The sequence below is a fragment of the Amblyomma maculatum genome, chromosome 1 (genome assembly GCF_055883805.1).
Source record: "Amblyomma maculatum isolate TAMU_Amacu chromosome 1, ASM5588380v1, whole genome shotgun sequence".
Lineage (NCBI taxonomy): Eukaryota > Metazoa > Arthropoda > Arachnida > Ixodida > Ixodidae > Amblyomma > Amblyomma maculatum.
Window position 1 is genome coordinate 381,524,106 of NC_139344.1, and position 16,403 is coordinate 381,540,508.

Consider the following 16,403-nt stretch of genomic DNA (forward strand, 5'->3'; position numbering starts at 1 on the left):
ACACACACACACACACACACACACACACACACACACACACACACACACACACACACACACACACACACACACACACACACACACACACACACACACACACACGCAAGCACCTCAGAGTCGTGTATCATAGCGTGCACCTATTTTTCCTTCCATTTTCTCCTTAATTAGCAAGCCGGTATCACTCACGAGTCGCATGCTGCTCAAGTTTTTTCTAGGAATTGGTATCCTGTAGCAAAATCTTTTTTTCAGATATTTCAAAGTGCCAGTTGACCTCTCTGTGAAGAGGTTGAGCGTTTGTTGTTGTTGCTTAGGTCGCAAGAGAATAAGGATCTTTTTTTTTTCTTTTTTTTTTGGGGGGGGGGGGGGAGTTATGAGCTGTACAACACATACAAAAACTTCGATTTACTTTTCTCACTTACCTCGCTTTCGACTCCACATTTTTGACACACATATATACTCACAATCGACTAATGCCCGAGTTAATTTGCATGTGCTTCTGTGTGATTGTCTGTGAGTGTGTGATCAGTTATTTGCGTTTGAATAGCCTCGAGAGCGACCGGCAAGGTACAAAACCCTTCTAATTTTTATGATCGCCTAAATGTCTTTAGCCTTGCAAGACTGCTAACTATGGACACTGAAAGATCGAGGTTGTGTGGGCGCAAACAGTTTGTTGAAAATAAGAACGCCTTGTGTTTGTGCTCCCTCGTGTCACTGCGTCCGGTCCCTTGCGTGGTTCCATCACCATCACCATTGGTGAAAACCTTGCACTTGTCAGCGCTGAAATAGATAACTGAAATCATGAAATATCGATTAAAGTAAATTAATATTACAGTGAATCATCCCAAGTATTTGCTTTGTTTTCTTTCAAGACCGTCTCAATACTGATGAACGCCACAACAAACCGCCACTACGTCGAAAAACTACTAAAGTATTCTTCTGTTGAACGGTAGGTAAATGTTTATGACGTCATTTTTTCTCCTTTTTAGTTTCAATCATTTTTATAGCTACTGCATTCTGGAAGTATGAGGTAAAGAAATTCTGCACTCTTGAAACCAGCTGACACAGAAAAGATTATTGGGGAAGTCAATCTATAAACAGATTGCTCTAGATATCTCAAATTTACAACAGTTGCGCCGAATATTTTCTGTGGTATAGAGAACATCGGTGTCGATGTCCGTATGCGGCGTCATAATGACACCACATTTGGTCTTGACATCACGTCTGGTCAGGATGACGTAATTACTGCCGGGATGATGTCATATCCGTGAATAAAATCCGGAAACGACTTTTATTGTTATTCTAGCTAGACGTGCAAGTTAACGCCGCTCAGGATGTGTCTTGTAAGGTCATGCAACAAAGGAAGGTGGGCCCTATACGCGTCTTGCGCTGTCCAGGGGGCGCCACGGAAACGGTGCTAAAAAGCGCCCCCTAGGCCTTTGCTGGATACAAATTCCTGGCTTATGCATCCGAATGCATGGAATCATATAGATCCACCGCTTTAATTTGTATTATTTATGAATTACAATGAATTTAAGGTGCTGAAAATTCTTTAAGGGCTGCCACGACGTGAAAAGGCAATAAGTAATCTAACTTCAGGCGTTATACGACATGCAGAAATCAGAGGCGAAGTCACGGCGCGCTGCCAGCCGATATAGCCACGCGAGTGTCGGGCGAGTTGGTGAAGCTCTGCGAGAGCTCTACATGCAACTGAGCTGAACCAAGTAAATTCACGGAACCGCAGCGCGGATAGGAAGCGTAAACAACCCCTCTTAGGCACAAACAGCGCTTCCGATGAACACTTTGAGCCGGTCGTGCATGGGCCGCTGGTGTCCGCATTCAATGCATGCATGTGAGCTAAGTTGATCCCAAGTTGGTTTTTGCTTTTTAAGCACCGTTTAGCTGATAAGTTACGCTCTTAATGTTCGGAAATACAAACTCCATGTACTGGAAAGTCGCACAGAAAGCTGAAGCTGGGATTGCAGAAACGTTCGAATTACACCGCGGTAGGCGCTTCGGTGTTCGCCGTTAAGCGCAGATATCAGTGAAGACACGCTGACTTCGCTCCACCACTACTCAGCTGTCAGTTGCCTTTAACTTCGATGCTTGCAGCTTCCGATCTACAACTTTTACCCGTGGGCTCAGCATGGGGACATTGTATATTAGAAACTCACTGTCAGATCAAGAACGCGTGGTGCATGACCGAAATGCTATTGTTGGCTGCTTAGTCATTATAAATATGCGCCAAGTTAAATTTATTGCTGTTTTCTCTTGAAAGTGAATGGCTACTTTCATTGAGATAGCAAACGTTTTAAGTAAACTCTATAGGTTGTCATCATCCTCACCTTTCGTTGCTTGACGTACGCACGTGCAGTTCTTACTTACACAGCTGCCGAAAACAGTAGCATAACGGACGCGGACGGTTTCTCTCGCGATCACAAATAAACACGAGTACATAGCTGGATGTACTCTATATATTTCAGCTCTGAGCCGACGGAGCTGCCAGCTTATAGCGAACGGCGTTTCTCTTGAACCAGTGCATGCATGCACCTGACCGCCCGTACCAACCGGACCGTAGTCCAGTTTCGTGCGGCTTGAAAAAAAAAAAAAAAAAAAAAAGCAGTAAAATTGAAAAATGAAAACTTGTCAGTGGCACCCTACGACGCCAGAGTAAATAGCGGCATTGGCAATGTTTCCGGGCGGATGGTACACGGAAAGATCAATGCCGCAAGCTTTGAACATTTCGCCGGAAGGCAGCCGAAGCGCTTTTTTTTTTTTTTTTTTTTAATATTAGGCTACGGCTGGTTCACAAAGATGTCCATGATATATGACGACTATTTTCCCGCTCACGAAGGGGCAGCAAAATGAGCGAATCCATGTAGAAAGCCTGCGAGATACGCGCAGCAGCATAAGCAGAGCCGCCGTTGTACTACGCAGTCAGGTCTTTCTTGGCCGCCACGAGGCGGCGCCATCCCAGTCAAAACTCCAGCGCAAGGTCCCTATTTCATCTTTTCACTAATGATGTCGTCTTACTACCTCTGTGGAGAGAGAGTAGAACTTGAAGGGCTGAATAGCTCAGAATACAATTTTTTTCTGCGACGAATTAGGAAACGTTACTAAAACCAGCTTCAGTTTAAAAACTCCGGAGCGTCGCGCGGCGCCGCCGCTGCCTTGCGCGGGGAGTGGCGCTACAGTCGAACCAGCTAGGGTTCATCGCTTCAGCGTATTTGCAGGTGGCTGCAGTCGTTTCCGCGGCGCATGCGTGAGTTCAAAGCGCTGGTTTCATGCCGTGGAAATAATGAATTTAGTATTTCCTTGTTGTTGTTTTTTTCATAGTTCGCTGAGTTAGCAGATTCCATTCATGTGGGCGGCCTGGTGCGCAAGGTTGCCGCTGCACCTGATAACGGTTGCGGGAAGGATAGGAAACGAACCACTTTATTATTCCTGCCTGCGAGCTATTTTGGAAGCGTGTCGGTGTTCGCGTGTAAGAGGAGTCCTTTCCATGCTTAAAGGTCCCTCCCTCTCCATGTTACTATGCACGCGAAGTCGATGGACGACTAAATTGCACGCTCAAAAACCCTTTCCGCGCGGATTGGGCACGTTACTTTCCGAAAATTCTGAAAAAAGGCAGTGCGCGGTGTGAAGAACTTGAAGCGAAAAAAGAAGACGTACACAGCGCGCTCGTCCACATTTGACCACGCTTCCATCCCTCTCCAAGTTGCCGCCCTTTCTGCTTACAGCGCAATGCAACATCAACTTGCCTGGCAGGATGTGTAGTGCAGTTAGTGTAGTGAAAATTATTGCAGGACAATCATACTGGCTACAACTTGTCCAAACATATATGACTTCATGCTGTAGCGTAAAGTTCGCATTTAATCGCAGGTAACTAATTACGACAATTATTAGAGAGGTGCAATTATATGCCTCATAAGCTTTCCAACGACATAAGATTTCATGCTGTAGCATGAAGTGAAATTTTTAATCGCAGATACCTAATTAACAACAACTAAATAAGTCATGCAGTTAGTCTAGCGCAAGTATACTTTACATAAGCAATCGAACAATATACGATTTAATTATGTAGCGTAAAGTATAATCACAATTAAAAATGAATAGAATAAATAAGAGCACAATCAGCTTAAATTATAATCACAACTATACTAATTAACTGGTTACAACTGAGAACTACAATTAATCCAGCGCCGTCATATCGACATAAACGCTACACAGCCACTGCGGACAAACTCTGTACACACGTTCTATACATGACGGGTAAGAAACAAGTAATGCTGCTTATTAAAATTTTATTTATTTATTTTTATTTATTAGATACTGCAGACCTTGCTCAGGTCCAAGCAGGGTGGTAAAATACAACAATATTACAAGTGAACAATACATCAATCAATGGAAACAGGCAACAGCGAGTCATTCCAATCTGCAATTGTTCGGGGGAAAAACGAAAATTTGAAGACATCCGTCCTTGCAAAATAAGGTGTTAGTGAATTCGGATGGTGGTGTCGAGTAAGCCTAGATGTTGAAAGAGACAGATAAGATGAAGAGCCAAATGCTAAATTTCCTTCACAAAGCATGGAAAGTAACCGCAATCGTAAGTCTTTCCTTCTATGTTCAAGAAGTTCAATACCATTATTACGCATTATTTCTGAGGGAGAGTCGTATCTAGAGAATTTGGAATAGATAAATCGTACTGCTTTTCTCTGTACCCTTTCGAGACTTTTAATATTTTGTTTTGTAAATGGGTCCCAAACTACACACGCATATTCAAGTTTAGGTCTAATTAAGGAATAATAGGCAAGCAATTTTACATTAGGTGGAGCACTTTTAAGCTTGTGCCGCAAAAAATATAATTTACGCAGGGCCGAAGAACAGATATTATCAATGTGTAAATTCCATGATAAATTGTTAGCAATTGTGACACCCAAGTACTTATATACAAAATTGCCTATGGATCACGTGTATGCACGCTCAATTCATTTCACCTTACTTAACAAACAACTGGGAATAGTTCCTATTGATTCTGCCAAATCGCACGACCGACAGTTTTTCATACCACTATTTTCATACTTCACTATTGCAATTGCAAAGGGGGGGGGGGGGGGGGGGGCGCCGTTGAATTGTAAAGCGTTCTGTAGAAGCTTCTGAACTTATAGACAAATTCACTAAACTGAAATGTGCAGAAACATCCAATTGCTCAAAAGAACGCCTTCTGGCGATTGATTGTTACCACAAATCGCGCAAAATTTATCAAAAAAGTATCGCCGTCCCAGTTGGCGAAATTATGCAAAACTCCCGCGCACGCTGCTGCTACACCTTAAAGACTTTAGCTATGTGCACGAAAAAGGGAGCGACACAACAAGGCGACGCGGCGAAAGCGATCATCATTCGCTCGGTCGCCTACTTAGGAACATATAAATGCACGCGACAGCGCGAACTGACGGCAACGCGAAATGGCGACGACGCTATGCGTTGCTGACTATCGTGTTGTGGAATCCATCCACGACGGCTAATGCGAAAGCTGGTCGGTTTGAATATTTGGCCGCGTCTACGTAAACTGCCGGAGCGCCAGGAGGGTAGTGCTTGTGCAAAGCCTTGGCTCTAGCTTTCCGTCTCTCACGATTATGCTCCGGGTGGGTATTTTTGGGAAGAGGCGGAATGTAAAGATTGTTGCTAACAGCGGTGGGAGGATTGCGCGTGGCCGAGGTATGACCGGGTAGGTTTATCCCAATCTGTCCATTCCAAATTTGCAGGATTCCCTGCAAGCTGAAGAAGCAGCAATTGCCCTAGCAATCACACACTCCTCTGCTGAGTATATTTTCTCAGACTCCAAAACAGCAACTAGTAATTATGCCCATCGCAAAATCCACTCCCCGGCCACAAACATTCTAGCATCATCCCCTCCACCGAATCACCTCATCACCCTCCTCTGGGTCCCTGCGCACAGCGAACACCCAGGCAACACGGCCGCTCACTCCCAAGCCCGAGCACTCGTTAACCGGGCTGAGAGCTACCTGGTGCCTTCGTCTCGCAGTGCCAGAGATCGGCTTCTTAACTACCACGACCTCACCGTATTTTATAGAAATTCCCGCCTGCTGTACCCTCCTCCGCATAAATCTCTTCCCAAAAGCGACCAGGCTTTCTGGCGCAGACTTCAGACGGCCACAGTCATGACCCCTTTCCTTCTATCTATTGTAAACCGTGGCGAAACCTCTCCTCACTGCCACTTGTGTCCTAGCACCAGAGCCGACTTTACTCACGTCTTCCTGAACTGCCCGAACAAACCCAAGCCCCCGCGGCAAGGGCCAAGACATCAAGAGCGATGGGAGGCTGCTCTGCGCAGCTCGCTGCCGGAGGTACAGCTTCTGACAGTGAGCTGAGCCCGAGGGGTCGCCGAAGCTCAAAAGTGCCCGGCCATCTAGAGCGGCCTGAGGGCCCATCGTCGTCCTGCCCCCTCACTTCCCTTACTCCCCCCCCCCCCCCCCCCCCTCACCTGGTTCTTTTTTGAATAATTAAAGTTGCTACCTACCTACCTACCTGCGTTGTTGGCATAGTACGTATTCTTCTATGATGTAGTACACCGCAAAACTATTTACAAATGCAAGAAAAGTCAGAATAATTGCAAGAATTGAATTATCTTGAGACATGATGCGAAACAATGCATTTATAGCACACCGTATTGTTTTTGAAGCGCTAAAGGTTTGTTAATTTCCGCTATACAAGTGGTCACGTGACCTTGTTTTCTTTTTTTTTTTATGGAGATTAGACGTTCTTTGAATGCTTGCACCATTTTTGGCATAAGGCTAGAAATTTACGCGGCAAAGCACAATCATAAGGCTACAGCAAAAAAATAATAATAAAGCGTGCGAAATGAGCGGCAGTGGCATATACGCGGAGTGTACGTCACTGCGAAGTATCCCCTTCATGATTGCGCATGCACTTCCGGGCGAACGAGCAAAAGTTTCTATTTCGGCAGATCCGAGTGACGAGCCAAGCTACGCATGCATTTCTGTTTGCGCGAAGGCTTTGCGCGACGCGTGCTACCTTCGCGCTCGCGTCCATGTGAGTTTTCGCGTACATGCATGTAGCTCACCCTTAAGAATGGTTGCTTGCAAACTTTTACATTAGCTCCTAATGTTTTTGCAACTACCAAGGTCGCAGCTACTGAAAAATAAAAATACATGCTCGCATTATTGCTCTAGACGAATGAATACTTCAGAAAGGCTGCCCTTCGTGTACCGCGCACCAGCTTTCGCTGCCGCTCCACGGCGTCAGTCAGGAGCCGGCTTCGACAACTGCACCACCTACCCCGGGAAGCCGCTGGGCGCCACCCGCGATGTACAGCAGGGGCAGGGAGTTTTCAAACTGAAGCTGGTTCTAGTAACGTTAGAATTAGGTAACCACACCTAACCTTCTGTTCGGAAATAGAATTCCAATTGCTTTTTACTAGTCCAACTTCCTTGGTCATTCTTAAACCTATCCAGGCAACGGGGGGATGTTGTGAGTTATTGTTGCGCACATGTTTATGGGAATGGTCTATGTTTCTAATGTGTAACAGAAATCTGCTAATGTTTTTTTCAGCTCACGGCGTCAAGCCAAGTAATAAAATTGGCTATAGTAATCCATCGTGCTTCATTTCTGAGAATGATCAGGACGCAACTGCGGAAATTGTACGATACTTTTAAGAACACAGGGACCGGAATGGCGCGTGCTTCCTATCAGTAGCAAAATTCTGTTTCTGAACTTTGTGCTGTGTTAGGTGCTTATTAACACGTCCTTAGAAAACTAACATGCTACACATTTCCTTTTAAAAAGTCGACGATGAAAACTGCAAACCTGCGGATGGAGAATCTGCAGATATATTTATTGTTTCGACGCAGTTATACAACATGCAGAAAAAATAACTCTGAGATACTCAGCCACAAAATTTCTCGAATATTTATGTGTATCTTTTAAGACACTGCAAAGACCACGTCGGAATCGGCGGACTGGCAGGAATAAAACCGAAAGACCTTGAAGTTGCCCTTGAGGTGAGTAGCTCAGCGTTTTAACAGGAACTAACACCAGAGAAGTTTAATGATCGCAGCAAAGACTACTTATTTTCAAGCATGACACGCTTTTAGCTCCAGTTGTGCCAAGTTGGGGGAACGCAAAAAAAAAACAAAAAAAAAAGCAGAAAGCCACCTTGCGGGTGCTGATTCTGCTTCATCCGGGCACCGAAACGTTAACATCTGTGCACATAAGGATATGTCACTATACGCGTTCACTCTTTAAGGCTTCCGCGCCTTCGCCAGGGATGACGCTATGGTGTCGCATACTCGATGGCAGAAGGCTGCCCCACGCCGGCGGTCGAGGTGGTAGCAGTTCGAAGCGCGTTCGGGCATTTGTAATTGAGTCTACTACTGTTTTGTGCTATCAGCTAACGGACATTCTCTCTTTAGCAGACTGTTGTATTTCGGTAAGCACTAGCTCGAACTCGCTGGTTCCCCTACGTTCTTCTAGAGCCAGCATCGCGTACAAAAATCGTTCTGCCTTTCACTGAGCTGCTTAAGCCGACCAGTGCAGCTTCATGAAATGATAGATGGAGAGTTGAGAACATCTCGCAGAAAGCGATCGCTTTGCTAGGTATACGCCACGGCACATGACTGCTCGTTCCTGCCAATAGCGCCATAGTTATGTTGTCGCTCAAGAAATTGACAAGACCGCCACAGACAGTAACCGTGCACCAAAAGCAGCGCAATCGCAGGTGATCGCTTCGACGCGACCAGAAAAACTACGAAAACGAGTGAGCGCGCTTTCCTGTTTGTAGGAGAAATGTTCGTGGTGTAGCTAGTACCAGTTACAACCAATATGCTATACCCGGAATCATTTCATGCTTACGTCTACTCTCCATTACGGCAGAGGCAATAATTTTTCACTACCATGACATATTTTTCACATAACATTAAATACACGAAGAGGTTTGCTACAGAACATCTCCGTTACTGGTGAATATAAAGCAGTGGAACCTGACTCCTTGTGTCTTGAATATAATGCGCACAACCGTGAATGGTTGTGTGCAGGTGCTTAGAAGCACCGGTACTTAGAGATATCCTGGCTTTCTTATACAAAATTGAAGCATCGTATACCTCGGAAGTTTATTCAGCGCTGCTTGTAAGATGTCACGTCGAAACCCTATTCTAGTTTTGCTTGCTTAACTGTGTTATTGCATAAGCAATACAACGCGAGGTTTCAGCCCGTCGCGCAAACCTAGCCGGTAGCCACGTTTGACCTTTAGAGCGGCCGCAGATGGGGCCCCTCTTCAAGCTGTCGGGTAAACCCGGTCGGTAGCCGCACCGCGCCGTAAAAGAAGAAGAATAAGAAAGAGCAGAAAGACAAGCTACGTCGGCTTTGCTTACGCAACCTACCGGCTTTAACTAAAGCTAAACCACAGCTAACTTTATTGATTACTAGGAAATCTTCCCCTCTTTAAAACCAGCAGGTTAGTACCATTGAACATGAGAAGTTAGCTGTAGAACTGTAGTCAGATATACTTTCCAATAAGGAGGCTGATACTTGAACAATTTATATAGTGTCTCGCCATCCTCGGCAAAAGTGGAAAAAAAAAAAATGCCCGCACTTCTGCCCATTGCTGATTTGTTATGGCTTGGAATGAGCGGGAAATTTAAATTCTTCACCTTTATCCTGTATAAGAAATGATTTAAATGGACGCAGCCAAAATCCATTAATCATTGAAAGACAAGACCAATGGAGTTTCATTTTCTTATGTATACATATTATGTAAATTTATATTATATTATATTATATTATATTATATTATATTATATTATATTATATTATATTATATTATATTATATTATATTATATTATATTATATTATATTATCTAAATTTATAGTGTCTCGCTAATTCACCTTTATCCTGTAGAAGAAATGATTTAACTGGACGCAGCCAAAAACCATTAATCATTTAAAGAGAGGACCAATGGAGTTTCATTTTCTTACGTATACATATTATGGAAATTTATATTATAATATACTTTATTATATAATATTAATATGGAAATTTATAGTGTCTCGCTACCCTCGGCAAAAGTGAAAAAAAGAATGCTGGCACTTCTGGCCCATTGCTGATTTGTTACGGCTTGGATAGAGCGGGAAATTTAAATTCTTCACCTTTGTCCTGTAGAAGAAATGATTTAACTGGACGCAGCCAAAATTCATTAATTATTGAAAGAACGGACCAATGGAGTTTCATTTTCTTATGTACATAATATGGGAATTTCATACGGTCCTCATATCATCTTGGCAATTCTGTGCGGGAAGTATAGAGTCTACATTTCCATTATTTTGTCAGAAAATAGTGGAATACCAAACCGACCTCGTTCATCACTACAAGCTTAACATCGATATCCTCCAAAAGAGCATCGAGGACCGTTGGCTGGCCTTGAAGGAATTCCGGGACGAGTTCAATAGCAAAGACCTCTTGGTGAGTGCGTTGCTGTCACTTTATTACTTATGCTGTACAATCAAGTAAAAGCATTGTCTTGATATCATGTGCTCATAAATATGACAATTGGGTATAAGATAATATTACAAGATACCGAGTTTTCTTTTCAAAGCCGTAATAGGAAACCTGATATGGAAACCTGATATGGTCTGCGCACTCCGAATATAAGGCAGGGTGGGGGTTATTTGTACGATAGCGTGCAATAAAAATAAAAGAAACAAGCTTATCAATGAGATTTTAAATATTTGGCTTCTGGGCACTAGGTCACATTACTGGATTGAAAACTATCTAAATGAAAGACGATACCAAGTTTTCAAACTTTCGAATCGACAACATTCTTGGTGAAGTGTGAAGCAGAAACGATTGTTTCCAGTAACCATGAAACTGACATAGGGAGCATGGACAATCTGTTACCCGAGTATTAATTTGGAAAGGAAGCTTGTGCAGCTGATGTAGTTTATAGCTTAGATGGCGTCGTATTGTGCGTGTTGGAACAGCACGCGCCGCTTACAATTTGATAGACTAGCAAGGTTGTAAACCATACCTAATAAATATTCAAGAAGCGTCTTTTCACATTAGATATCTAGAGCCAGGTTACTAATTGCGACGTTTTTGATTAGAATCAGCTATAAATTGCAATATCGTGCCCTAAAACTAAACCCTAAAACGCCATTAAGTAAGATGCTGGGTGTCCGAAACGTAAGGCAATTTTATCGGCAAAAGTATTATTCAAGATATCGTTCGAATTTAAACGTTTAAAGTTCTTTGAAGTGGTCCCCTTATGCATCTATACATTTTGCCAGCGACCCTGCCATTCACCGTACGCATCCTGGAAGCGTTGGCAGTAGCCTCATTTAGAGTCTTTGTCACGGTGGTTAAGACCACTTCGATGTTGCCAAAACTTACTCCTTTCAAAGGTTTTCTTAATTCTTGGGGACAGGCAGAAGACTGGTGGAGCCAGGCCAGGGCTATTGGGGGGCTGGGGCACCCTCGCCAAGTTGCGCGTGGCCAGAAACTTCCGTACGCGAAGAGAAGTGCGGCTGGGGGCATTATCCTGGGGGAACTGCCAGCTATCAGCGATCTCCTGTCGCGTTCGGAGGACCCTTTTTGTCAATTTCTTGAGCACATCCATGTTGTCGACAGCTTTGATTGTCTGTCGTTGGGGTACAAGTCTTTGTGAACCACACTCTTCTCACCAAAAATTAATTTGCGTTGTTTTCACTCTCGACTGGCTCATTCTTGCTTTCTTGAAGCAGGAGAGGTATGGAATTCGGAGCTTTTTCTCTTCTTGTCAGGGTATTCCTCAGCTATGTTTCCTCACGAGTAATGACGCTTTCCAATAAATAAGGTTCACTTTCACGGTTGCATTAAGGTCCAAACGTCCAATCGCGATCGCCTCTTGGGTGTTCTTGTGGTCGTCAATAAACACTTTGGGGACCAGTATGGCACACACTTTTCATATATACAAATTTTTGATTACGATGTGGTGCCCGATGATTCTTAAAATGTTGAGCCTCTGCTATGAGCCACTCATTCGGATGTTGCTGTTAAAAGAAATTGCGAACCTGTAACATAGTTTCGTCAGTTTTGCTCGTTGGTGGCAGTCTACAGCAGGATACATCATGGATGTCATGCCGGCCCACCTTAAATGCCTTCAGCCATTTGGGAGCATGAAAATAAGACAAAGCAGAATTCCCATAGACTTGCTGAATCATTTGGTCGGTGTCGGCAGTACTCTTATGAGTGTATCACAAAGCTTGATCAAGCACCATTGTTCACATGCGGATTCCATCGCACTTCGTGCAAAGGCACAATCAGTGCATGCGCTATGCATTGACGGAAAGTTGTAAATCCCCTCCCCCCCCCCCCCCAATCTGCATAACCCATTCAGTCTGAGCGCGGTAGGGCGATAGCAGAATCTGAAAAATATTTACATTACTTTCTGTACACGCCCTGTATTTGAATAATCTTATCATATTGCACATTATAACAAAAATAGTGACATCTGGTGGCGAAGCTAACTTCCGCCGACCGAAGTGAACTAGCTTTCAAAGCAATATGTGCTTTTGTTTACTTGAAACACGCGGGCTCAAAACACTATGTACGAAATCCAAACAAGAGCACGCAAATGACCTAACCTAATTTTTTTCCGTATTTTTCTTTTGTCCCGGCCAGTATGCGAACAACGGAGAGTTTCACAAAAAAATACTGGTAAGTACAAGAAAGCTCACCTAGCTAGTTAGAGAGCGATTTAGTATACCTTGTGCAGCAATCCGCCACCGTGTGACTATATACCGCGCGCGGTGCGCACACGCTGATTGGTACCGGTGTGACTGGTCTATGTGCCGACTTCAAGCATGTGACGCCATCTGTCGACGTCAAGAGGATCTGGGCATGCGCAGTGGAACACGGGGTGGCGAAACACGGTGATGGTTCGCGGGTCGCGGTGCACTAAACTCTCTGCTCTTGGGTTCGCGAGTTCCTTACTAAAACTAGCAGCTAAACGACGCGTCTACTGATCATAAGAGGTCCTCGCACTGTCGTCTTTGACCGGAAACCATAGTCGCCTAGTAGATTTGAAACCATTATGAAAATATGCGCCAGTAGAGTAGAAAGTTGAACGAGTAGAGTATTATATGAATCTGGGCATCAGTGTAGGAAACCAGAATAGGCACATAGGACAACACTTCGGCCTGTAGTTGTACCGTGTGCCGCTTCCAGGTTCTCGTCTTCTACGCTGGAGAAAAGTTTTCGATGTTTGCAATGATGGGTTTTGGTACAGCAACATGTATGCCTAATTCGCATGACCGGCAGAAGAGAACAATCTTCAGCTTGTTCAATACACAAATTCAGCAGGCTCGTTCTTAATAACGCAGTGCCTAATTTCCGTCCGAACCATTACATGCTATGGGATGCAAAATTTTTACGTGCATTTCAGAAGTTCCTGCAAGAGGATGAGAAATTGCGCTCTTTCGTGATGCAGAATACTTCGGAATTCAGAGAAATCGTTAAGCAGGTAGGGGTGCGCTCACATTCTTTCATTTTCTGTTGTGGTAATTGCATCCTTTTCCCAACACTTGCGTAGTCTTTCCTGGACTTCACAATTGAAGAGTGCGACTTCCTCAAGAACAATATTTCGTCATACATTGACGAGGTGAGCGTTTGAATAATTCTTAACGGGATCTGTGAACACTATTTAGTTAAAAATAATGACAAAGGATATTCCCAAATATAAAAAAAAAATTGTTATTGCATAACTTCCTGTGTTGATATAGCGGCGTAGCTTCGGGGGGAAAAGTTTTCTCTCTCATTACTGCGTACAACTCTTCTTTGTTGCAAAATCATGCGCCTTTGTAGAAAAAATACCACGTAATGCTATAGAAATTTTTTTTTTAATGAAGAATTGGGCTTTAGGCTGTTTTTTATTTAACTTCGTGTTGTTGTGTCGAAACAAATTCACGGTTAATTTTTCTTATTTTCGCCCTTAATAAATTTCTCATCAAACCGCCACTCCTGCTTATTGGTCATATTTTACCCTTATTTTCCAGTTTGACAACATTGGAGTATGCCCACATATTCTGGCTGTTTTTACGGACGGGTTCGACATCCTATGCAGTGGAATGCTCGACTTTGTTGTGAGTACTGTAACATTACACCTTTAACAAGTTGTTTCGCATGCAATAAATTCACCACCGCAAGGCTATCATAGGCTTAGAGAAGGTATAAGATGTAATTAACGCATAATTTGTTGTGAAAAGGCAGGGAGGGTGTGTAGAAAAATAAATGAAAAACGCGAAGTAATCCTTGGTAATTACAGTGAGGGCCAGTAAATATACTGACTAAATAAACTCTCAGTTCAGTTCAGTCGTTCAGTCGTGTCCGCCTCTTCGTGACCTTATGGACCATGTCACGCCACGCTTTCCGGTCTCTATCTTCCTAACATCACATAACTTCATCTGCAGTGCCTCGAGGATGCCATCTAACCATCGCGTTCGCTGCCTACCCCTTCTCCGGCGACCCTCAACCTTTCCCAACATCAAATCTTTCTCCAGCGACTCCTCTCTTCTCATCAGATGACCAAAGTAGCTGAGCTTTAACTTTAGAATTTGACCTTCCAATGAGCAGTCAGGGTTTAGGGTCGACAATATGGACTGATTTGATCTTCTGGCAGTCCAAGGAACTCTCAAGAGTCTTCGCCAGCACTACAATTCAAACGCGTCAATTCCTCCCTCTCACCAAACATGAAAATATTATTAATTTCCTTCCTAATCTATTCTCATTAGTATTGTGATGCAACCTCGCCATTAGTTTAATTCTTGGAGAAATGAACTTGACATGAGAAGTGTAAGTTTTGTGGTCAAAGTGCTTCACAATGATATTAACTGATTATTTCTTTTAAATTCTAGTGCACCTTAATAAGATGGCAGGAGGTCAATTGTTTCATTCAGAATGTTGCTGTGATTAGATAGCAGGGAATTATTTTCTTTCGGGCACTTGGCAAAACTTGCATTATCGCCCAAACTTGGAGGCTGTCGAAAAAGTAGGTCTTGACTAAGTCTGCGGTGGGGAGAAGCTGTGACTTAATATGGTAACGAATGGCGTTGCATATTTAGTAAGAACTGTGATACTGTATTAGCAATAGCCAATACAGTAAAAAAAATTGAAGTAGAAAAACTATCATTTTGGTCACTACTGTATTGCTGTGGACGCCCGTCTATTGATGAAGACGATGGGAGAAGCCTTAAGTAGCTTGGCGCAATGGCTGCTGTTTAAGCCCCACGCAGTGGACTCACAGGCAGCTGCGCTTCGTCGTCGGTGCGAGGGCCAAAGCGGGGAACTTACAGGGCCGCCTCACGAACCTGGAATGTGCACGAGATGAGATGCACTGACGACAGTAGTGTGCAAAGAGAACATTGACCACGAGAGAATAAGGGGTATGTATGGAAAGGCCGGCCAAGTTCAAATCAGCAAGTCCGTACGGGGCCGTGAGTCAGGTGAAGCAAATTCATGAGGGCGAGCCAGGCTGCTTCGCATGGACCGGGGTTCATAATAAATTAAACTACTGATGGCACCTAGAGAGACTCCACCTAGGGAGAGCCGGTTGGCTCCTCTATTAAGTGACGTCATGAACCTGGACGTGCTTCGAGGGGCGCGACACGTTAACGTACGTGAAGTAGGTTTGAAGCCAGTAACTAGAAGTGCGGCACATTTTTACTGTACTGCTTGGCAGAGTGAGGCAAGGTCGAATTCGACATTGTTGGCTTCATAAGCTGAGCGTGGCTTTGGATCATTGAAGCGAGAACGAAATAGTCCGTCACCGGGCTTTCACCCACCCAGCGAGCGGTGGGCGGGCACCCAGCCGTCTCAGGCACCAAAGAAATAACTGTGGAGACCGATTGAGCAGCGTCGGCAGCAGTAAGGAGGGTGGACGGGAAGGTATCATCATCACTATCAGTGGAGTTGTGCAATCGACGGTCACAATTGTCTCGGTCAGACACCGAATACAGTAGCGGCTGTGGTGAATGGGACGAACAGGGAGTTATTATGCACCTCCAAAAACGAACCCTTAGTTTGCTGTTTCACCTACCACGGGAGCGAATGTTGGGTTATCGGTATGATATGTCCAACGAGCAACGTGGCTCGGTGCTCGTCAGGCTGTCACAAACTTGCCGCCGGAATCGATGCTTGATCACTAGTCGGATGACAAATTGAGCACTCTGTGTGCGATGTCTCTGCTAATGAATGGCTAATGAATGCATGGCTGCACTGAAGCCCTCGCGAAAGTACAGGAAGAAGACTGAGGGTGAGAGCTGTTGAACAGAGGTTTACGATCGTGCTTGCGCCGATTGCCAAAATATGTGATGCAGATCTGACACCGAAAAATTT

The 16,403-nt window shown here is 44.2% G+C and overlaps 1 protein-coding gene across 1 annotated transcript in view; it reads left to right on the forward strand.

The window, feature by feature from the left end:
• The window catches only part of LOC146208372 (uncharacterized), a 29,898-nt gene that overhangs the window by 11,878 nt on the left and 1,617 nt on the right, over positions 1 to 16,403 (forward strand). The window contains exons 9-15 of the mRNA XM_084592959.1: positions 870 to 946; positions 7,967 to 8,039; positions 10,365 to 10,496; positions 12,693 to 12,728; positions 13,456 to 13,533; positions 13,603 to 13,671; positions 14,066 to 14,152. Coding sequence (XP_084449085.1) covers positions 870 to 946; positions 7,967 to 8,039; positions 10,365 to 10,496; positions 12,693 to 12,728; positions 13,456 to 13,533; positions 13,603 to 13,671; positions 14,066 to 14,152 — 552 coding nt within the window. The remainder of the gene's footprint in view (positions 1 to 869; positions 947 to 7,966; positions 8,040 to 10,364; positions 10,497 to 12,692; positions 12,729 to 13,455; positions 13,534 to 13,602; positions 13,672 to 14,065; positions 14,153 to 16,403) is intronic.